This window comes from Enhydra lutris, unplaced genomic scaffold (assembly GCF_002288905.1).
Source record: "Enhydra lutris kenyoni isolate GAN:26980312 unplaced genomic scaffold, ASM228890v2 scaffoldscaffold6, whole genome shotgun sequence".
In the NCBI taxonomy this organism is placed as follows: domain Eukaryota; kingdom Metazoa; phylum Chordata; class Mammalia; order Carnivora; family Mustelidae; genus Enhydra; species Enhydra lutris.
Window position 1 is genome coordinate 22293646 of NW_019154090.1, and position 8258 is coordinate 22301903.

Genomic DNA, 8258 nt, shown 5'->3' on the forward strand with positions numbered 1-8258 from the left:
TACTTCCTTTTTTCCCCTAAACCTTTTGTTTTTATGTCATCTCTATACCTAATGTGGGGCTCGAACTTACCACCCCAAGATCAAGAGTCGCATGCTCCACAGGCTGAGCCAGCTGGGAAATAATAGTCTTGAAGCTCTCATCTGTGCTAGGCACTGAGGCTGGTTGAAAAACTTACTTCCTATTCTCTGGGAGCCCACCATCTCCTTGTGGAGACAGATACTCACATATAGCTGCATGGATAGGAGTATCACCACATCAGCTACTGCAGCAAAGACAGACGAGCCAAGTGGCTCTCATGCTCCAAGTCCAGAGCAGGGGTTTTTGCCCCAGCCTGGCCTGGCCCAGGGACTTTGGGAGCTGAGGAAGGGTAACGTTAACTGCATTGGTGGGGAGCTATGCTCCCTGTGCCAGGCCTGAGGTGAAGCTAGTGTGGGATCCCATGGGAGGTGTAGTGGGAGAGCTGGGCAGGGGCCTCTTGAGCCAAGGCGGGTAGGCTGGGTTTTCTTCTGCTGGCACCAGGCGGGCTGCAAAGGCTTCTGCGCAGAGGGTGACTTCTGGAGCTAATGGAATCAGGACTTCGTAAAGACCCTCTGGCTGCTGTGGGAGGTGCAGTGAGGCCCACATGGATTTTTCAGGTCAGCCAGATTCCAAAGCGCAGGGGACACAACTTCATTCTGTGTTTCTCTCAGAAACTCCACTCTAGGGCGCCTTGGTGGCTCAGGCCATTTATTCAGTGTCTGCCTTTGACTCAGGCTCCTTGCTCAGCGGGGAGCTGGCTTCTCCCTCTGCCTTTCACCCTGCTTGTGCTCTCCCACTCACTGCCTCTCCTCAAATAAATAAATAAAATCTTTAAAAAAAAAAAAAAAAAAAAAAAAGAAACTCCATTCCAGTGATGGTGGTGGGAACAACTTCTCCAACGGGCTGGGGATCAGCAGCAGCACTTTTACCTGTGCTGGCATCTACATGTTGCTAGCTGGCAGGCCACCTGGCAATGGCTTTGTCCTGCTGTCCTGGCCGGAAGGCCTCTGAACCCAGTGCTGCTCCTGGCTGCGGCCCGGCCTCCTCTCTCAGCTTAGGCCATGGGGTGGGGGAGATGCCAGGCTTGGGAACAACTAGGGACCCTGGGGCTCCTGCCCTAGGATGTGCCGCCCTGAGGGTGGTTCTCAGGGACCCAGGCTCAGCACCCAGACTCAGGCTCCCTTTGCCTCTCCCCCAGCACCCCACAGCCTGCAGTCTCTCCCTCCTGACTCCTTTCTGTCCCTTCAGAACCCAGCTTTGGAAATGCAGCTTCTCTGGGAAGCTGCTGTTGGTCTTTCCCTAAATAGTCAAATGCCTTCTTGATAGAAGTACAGAGAATGAGATATTATCTTAGTCATGTTCTGGCTCATACTGTTTTATACAAATCTAGTCATGAGAATACATACTTCTAGACCGTGCAACACTCTGCAAAATCCTTGGATACTTTTTTTCAAAAGGTTTTATTTATTTATTTGTGAGAGACAGTGACAGAGATAGCGAGAGGGGGGACAAGCAAGGAGGAGACGGAGAAGCAGGCCCCCACTCAGCAGAGAGCCCCATGTGGGACTTGATCCCAGGAGCTTGGGATCATGACCTGAGCCGAAGGCAGGCGCTTACCTGACCAAGCCACCCAGGTGACCCAAGATGCATGGATACTTAAAAGATGTCATGTCCCGAATGTCAGGTCTGGTTCAGTGCGACTACGAGACATAGTAACTAAGAGCAGTTTCTTTGTCTCCTTGCTGGAGACCCTGATCCAACTGCCAGGGCCACTTCCCTGCTGTGGCAGGAACACTCAGGCCCTGAGGGGTAGGCGTCCCCCCTCTTCCCCTGAGGCCTGTCAGGAATGGAGCTGGGCTGCTAGCTAGCTCGTGGCCCCCTCCAGCATTCACTCACCGCTCTGAGTGTCCGGCTCAGTGCCCAAGGCCACCTGCAACCTCTTCACTTACTCTTCTAGTCACCACTTCCCCTCAGGGCAGGGATAGGTCCAGGGAGTGCCAGCCCCCGGAGGGCCGCTCTGCTGCCCTGCTGTGCGCACCACTAACAGGATCCAGAGAGGAGGGCGGGAGGCTCTGAGCACAGGGGTCTGGCCTGAGGGAGGAGTGGAGCTCAGGAGGGACCAGGTGGAGCTAGGAGGCAGTTCTGTGCATCCCCTGAGCCCAAGGTCACTGCGTCTTAGCTGGGTGGTGGGACGAGGAAGGAAACCAGGTGTCTGCAGCCCAGCTTGGCCCGAAACTTCCTGAAAACCATGTTTGTACCACGGGGCATTACACTTGAACATCCTTCTGCCTGGAACGCACTCTCCCCAGACCTGCCATCCCCCAGAGCAGGTTGATACCCTTGGCGCCTCTGGACTGGAGCGGAGCGCTGCACCCCAGGCTGTGTGTGGGGCTGCTCTGTCGCTTCCTGCAGCCTCCTGGTGCTGCATCTTCTCTTCTGCCGCCTGCGGTAGACTTAAACTCACGTAGGCCTCATTCAGTGTCTTTCTCCTCCACCAGAGTGTGGTTCTGTGACCGCCTGCCAGGCGCGGGGCCGTTGGAGCAGGTGCTCGGGAGGTGTGTTGAGTGCACACAGCTATCGGGGAGGCCGCTGCTGAGGGGACAGAGTACTGGTCCTTGGTCTGCGGGGTGGGCCAGGGCAGCCCAGCTTGGCTTCCGTGGAGCAATGATGGGTTAAGTGCCTGTTTCTCACAGGAGGCAGGTTAAGGGGGATGTTACTCATTTGTAAGGTCAGGGAACCAAAGGCAGCTTTCTCACCCAGGGTTGTGAGCCGGGTTGTGCCAGAGCTGGAATGACGGTTTACACACAAGTCAGCCTGTCTCCAAAGAGCTGCTGTGTGGCAAGGGGTCTGGCTCAGTCTCCCGGGGTGTCCCCTCCATCCATCTCACCCCAGCCTGGCCCGGCCCGCTGTAAGAACACCATGAGCCCTTGGTACACGTTACCTCATTTATTCTCACAACATGCCTGTGAGGTAGGGAGGGGCAGGGGCTGTCCCCATTTTACAGAGGAGGAAGTTGAGGCACACAGAGGTCAAGTGACTTGCCCAAGGTCACAGACGGCGGCCAGGCTGGAATGGGGCCCCAGAGCAGGCTCTCTGTTTACTCGGGGCCCCTGCAGCGAGTGCCGGACATGAGGACATCTCCAATGCCATCGTCATCTCCATGGTAGAGAGAGCAGCCTTCGTGTGCTGGGCCTCCCCCTACCCCTCCCGCCCCTAACCTTGCAGGCCTGGGCCACTGCAGCTCAGGGCTGACGCCACCCTGGGAGTGGGGCTGGGCTTGGGGGGGGGGGGCCTGCGGGGTGGGAGAGAGAAGGATGATTGGGGTAAAAAAAAAAAAAAATAGAAAATTCAGAGGCAGGGCAGATGGGCCCACGGCAGGGGGCAGGTGGGAGACCAAAAAAAAGGCCGCTTACACACAAGGTATATATTTTTACACACACTTGTACACACACCTAGATATAGTACATGTAAAAATATATGCTATTCACACACCCGCCTCCTGCCAGGTGCCCCGAGAGCCAGCGGCGGCGCTGGGGGGCATGGGTGAGCAGATGGGCGTTTGTTAAATATACACTCTAAGGTCTATGTGCATATGTACACATACATACAGACACAGCCGCCTGCCCCTCAGGTGCTGTACACAGGCTCGGCCAGGGACAGGAGACCCCTGGAAAATGGGGTCCCTCTCTTGAGTGTCCCCTGCAAGTCACTCTGAGTCAGACATTTTACTGAAGGAAGAGGGGGCTGGAGAGAAGAAAGAGGCGGGAGTCTGGAGTATGGTAACGGTGGTTTTTATCTCATTGTCCCCCCCCAAAGCCCTGAACCCTCCTCCCCTTCTCGGAGACCCCCCCTCCCCCGTGCCTGGGGCTGCTGCTGCAGGGCCAGCGCCTGCGTGTGCGCATGAGCAAGTGGGAGCGCTGGGGCAGGGGCGCGGGTCTGGCTCTTCAGGCTGGCAGCTGCACGCAGGGCCCAGAGTTGGCAAGCCGGCCGCCACGATGGTGGCCCCAGGGTGAGCTCTAAAGGGAGAGGAGATGAACAGAAGAATGAAAACTGCAAGGTCAGAGCGGGGTAGCGGGAAGAGGAGGAAGGACATGGCAGGGACCCAAGGCTGTCCTCGGACTGTCCTCGTCTTGTAAACAAGCTAGTGCAAGTTCTCGTGAGATAGAACAAGTAAAAAGACCGCAGTCTGGAGGCTGGGCCAGGAGGTGCCGAGGTCCGTCTACCTAGCCCACGGTGGCCAACCAGAGGGGAAAAAAAAGTTGAGTTTTGTGTTTGTTGACTTTTTTTTGTATGAAGTCTTCATTAACCTAAAGCTGGGAGGGACCCAAAAAAGCCAAATTGTGAGCCCTTGTATGCGTCAATTGAAAGTTGGCTCAGGGTCTCTGGACAGAATAACCATCTTAAAGGTTGAGAAAATGGTGTTCCGTTCACATTTAGTTTGTGTGTTTGTTTTTTTTAATGACTTAAAATTGTTTGCTTCCCACTTCCTGGTCTCAGAGTCGGGTCTGGGCCTCAGGGACATAAATCTCGATGCTGTCCGCACTCTCCGTGGCTGAATTCTGCCGCACAGAAGCCGCTCGCTTGGCCGCCAGGAGTCTCTTGCGGGCCTCCTGACGCTGCTTGTCCCCGGCGTCGGAGGCCTTGTCGCGGCTCACTGCCGGCTTGGATTTAGCTGGCTTCTTTGGGACCGGAGGGGGTGGTTTCTTCTCTTCCTTTAGTGAGACAGTGAGGAGGGAAGAAAAATAAAATAAAGGTGCACCTTTTGTGGGGCGTTACCTCCCACTTGATGCTGGCAGCTGGAGCCTCCGCCCCAGCCTCCCCACATCAGGCACAAGCAACACACACGTGGAATCAGAAAGCCACAAGAAGCGATGATAGTGGGAATAGCACAAGGCATAGGAGCAAAATACAAGCTTAGGATTCTAGAATGTTCTAGCAGGAAGGGATGGACACACCACCTGTTCCCACCCCTGCTCTGAACCATGGGGAGCCTGAGTCACATGGCCTGAGCTGGGATTTAAATTCAGGACCTTGGACTCCCTGGGCACATTTCACAGGCTTTTTCAGGGGGTCAGAACTCACAGGGGCCATGGTTCAGTACCCAGTAACCACAGGGGGTCCCTGGGTGCCATGGTTTTACAGAAGGAAGCCGTACCTCATGGGAGAGGCTGGCCCCAGGAGGACTGATCTTCTGTCTCCAGAGTTCTGACAGCCATGTCTCTACCTGTGCTCAGGACTGTGGGCATCTGTCTCCTAGGAGCCCCCTTTCTGAACATGCAAGGTGGGATGGCATGCTTCAGGGGGCAGCCTCGACTACACAGAGCGAGCGGCATGCTGGACGAGAGCCAAGCATGGACCCTGCGCACTGATGGACGTGAGCCCCCAGCTCAAAGACGACACACGGAGAAGGGAGCCAAGCAGCACTGACCGATGTGGGCAGCGTTATTGCCGACCAGGAATTTGTCCCTGGACTTCCCCTCCGCACTGCTCCATGCTCACCTTCCTCTTCTCGGGGGTTTCCACCAGCTGCCAGCTGTTGGCCTTGAGGTGGTAGAGTTCATCAAACTTCATGCTGATGTCCTCGATGGACAGCTGTAGCAGGTCCCAGAACCCTGCCAGGTCCTGGGCTGTCGGACGTGGGTTTGCTTCAGGGTTCTGCAGAGGGAGATGGGGATCAGTGGGGCAAGCAAGGCAGACGCTTGTTCTGCACCCCACACCAAGTATGGTCTCGTGACCCTGCCAGCTCTGGTTAGGGTCCCTGGAGGCCTCATCTTGCTTCCCCCCCCAGTTCCCAACATCAGGATCTGTAGGAGGGAATGAAGGAAGTTCCTGGTCACTGCCAACCCTGTGATGGTGCAGATCTTTGGGAGAAAGAGAGCAGGACCTGTACATACATGGGACTGAGGCCTTGACCACCACTGTAGGACTATAGGGAGGAAGGCCCTCATGCTCCTAATGTATGTCAGGCTGATAGCTCTTCTCATTGTACAGAAGCTCCTGGCTGTGGTCTCACAGTGAGGCAGGAAGAAGCCAGGAGCACAGCCAGATGGGTGTATTTACAGAACCCACAGGGTTTCCGTCCCCCTAGTCTGTTCTCCAACAACACACTGCTCATGATGACTGACCCAGCCAATGCTACATCTCTGCAGGCCCTGGAGATAAACACTCGCCCTTATCCTCCAGCCCTAGGAGCATGCTGTCCGTGGCCTTGAGGAGTGAGGTGAGGCCTCCACAGGAAAAGCCACCCTCCTGATAGGGAAGGTCAGGGGGTGATAGGTCTCCAGTCCTCACCCGTCGTCTTAGAGCACGTTTAATACAAATGAGTCAGTGCTGATTTTTAAGTTTCATGTGGCTCCTTTCACATAGGCTTTGCTTTTCTATTTGAAGAGGCATTAGAAATTTGGAAGGCTCTTTTCCTTGTGCGAGGCATGGACATGTCACCAGCATCTTCTCTGTGTTAGGGAGGAGGGCACAGAGGCTTAGAGGGGCTAATCTGGCAGGAAGGCAAAGTCTGGAAGGCCCACGGTGGAGGAGGAAGAGTCACACTCACCAGGTTTTGCTCACAGAGGCCCCGGAACTGCTGGAATTTCTGGGACATCAGTAGCTGGGCACTGCCCACAGCACTGAGGACTTTTCCTAAGACTGAGAAAGAGAAGGTGGAGAGAGCACAGGGTTTGTTGGGGTAGAAGGCAGGATCAGGGCTTTTATCCCCTTGACCCCACTCAGGTTACCAATCATCATTTGGTGAATGGCATCTGGTCTTCATTTTACGCCCACTTTAATCTGCTCTTGTGAGAAATACAAACAATACAGATAAAGTGAGTCCCATGTCTTAGTTCCTACATATATTTTATGGCAATAGATTTGAAAATTGAGTTTAAATGGAAAAAATTTCCAGGAAAACCTAAATTATCTTAGAATCAGGAAGAAACAGAAAATCTTATTAGACCAAAGCTGTTTTAAAAAAAAAATTGAAGAGGTTAAAAATCTTCCCAGAAAAAGGAGCCAAGCTAAACTATGTAGTTTTACAGGTGATGTTTGATAAAACCTTTACAGAACAGAAAATCCCAGTATCATACATTGAGATTGTTCCAGAGAGTCCATAAACATAGGAAATGACACTGCTCATTTCAGGAGCCCTGAGAATAGATAGGACATGCCAAGTATAGACCACTTTCATTCTGAACACAAATGTGAAAGTCTCATCAAATATAAGCAAATAGAATCCAACAGGAGAGTTAGCCATGAAGGTCTCAGCCCAGGAATATAAGGCTGATCTTTCACTAATTGTGGTATAAAGACAGTAGGATTTCTCAGCTGCCGTAGAATCACCAAAGCAAAACAGAGTAAAGAGGAAATAGACATTGAACTCTCCTGTGACAGACCTTGTCAGCACTGGGTGTGAAGTGGGCTGGCTGCCTGGATTGAGATGTCAGTTTTGAGTTTTCCAAAGCAGCATCCCTAGAGGGGAAAAGCCAGTCATTTCTTACTTGAAATGAAAAGCTCTCTGCAGCAAGAGCTTTCCTGTGCCTGGTTCAGCACCAGGGGGTGGGGAGCTTTGCACTGTAAGGGGGGAGAAGACAAGGCTGAACACAACCCCCATCCCTGTGCTTTAGGAACTCCTGCCCACCTGGGACGCAGGCCTGGCCCCTCTCTCACACTGATCTACTTTATAAGACCTCATCAAGGAAGAATTTTGCCTTATTTAGAAAGTAATTAAAAAGGAGCTAAACAGTTTACAGGCACAGCAAATGGCACACGAACATTCACCAGATAGTTCTTCCTAGAAAATGGTGAAAAGCCATGAATATATCAAGCGGTCGTTCAAAGGCTGGGACTGAGGTGCTCTGAGAAGAAAATGAGACAGCGGAGCTCAGAGCTAGCATGAGAGAAAAATCAGGCCATCGAAGAAACCAGGGCCACTGTGGAACAGCACAAAGAATCCCCTCTCTCACACTGATCTACTTTATAAGACCTCATCAAGGAAGAATTTTGCCTTATTTAGAAAGTAATTAAAAAGGAGCTAAACAGTTTACAGGCACAGCAAATGGCACACGAACATTCACCAGATAGTTCTTCCTAGAAAATGGTGAAAAGCCATGAATATATCAAGCGGTCGTTCAAAGGCTGGGACTGAGGTGCTCTGAGAAGAAAATGAGACAGCGGAGCTCAGAGCTAGCATGAGAGAAAAATCAGGCCATCGAAGAAACCAGGGCCACTGTGGAACAGCACAAAGAAT

The 8258-nt window shown here is 52.9% G+C and overlaps 1 protein-coding gene and 1 long non-coding RNA gene across 3 annotated transcripts in view; one reads left to right on the forward strand and one right to left on the reverse strand.

Moving 5' to 3' along the window:
- The window catches only part of LOC111141364, a 79635-nt gene that overhangs the window by 36306 nt on the left and 35071 nt on the right, over window positions 1–8258 (forward strand). The window lies entirely within an intron of this gene.
- The window catches only part of LOC111141362 (DLG associated protein 4), a 138506-nt gene continuing 133569 nt past the window's right edge, over window positions 3322–8258 (reverse strand). Inside the window, 3 exon segments of the mRNA XM_022493843.1 lie at window positions 3322–4731; window positions 5519–5674; window positions 6570–6661. Coding sequence (XP_022349551.1) covers window positions 4513–4731; window positions 5519–5674; window positions 6570–6661 — 467 coding nt within the window. The 3' untranslated portion in view covers window positions 3322–4512.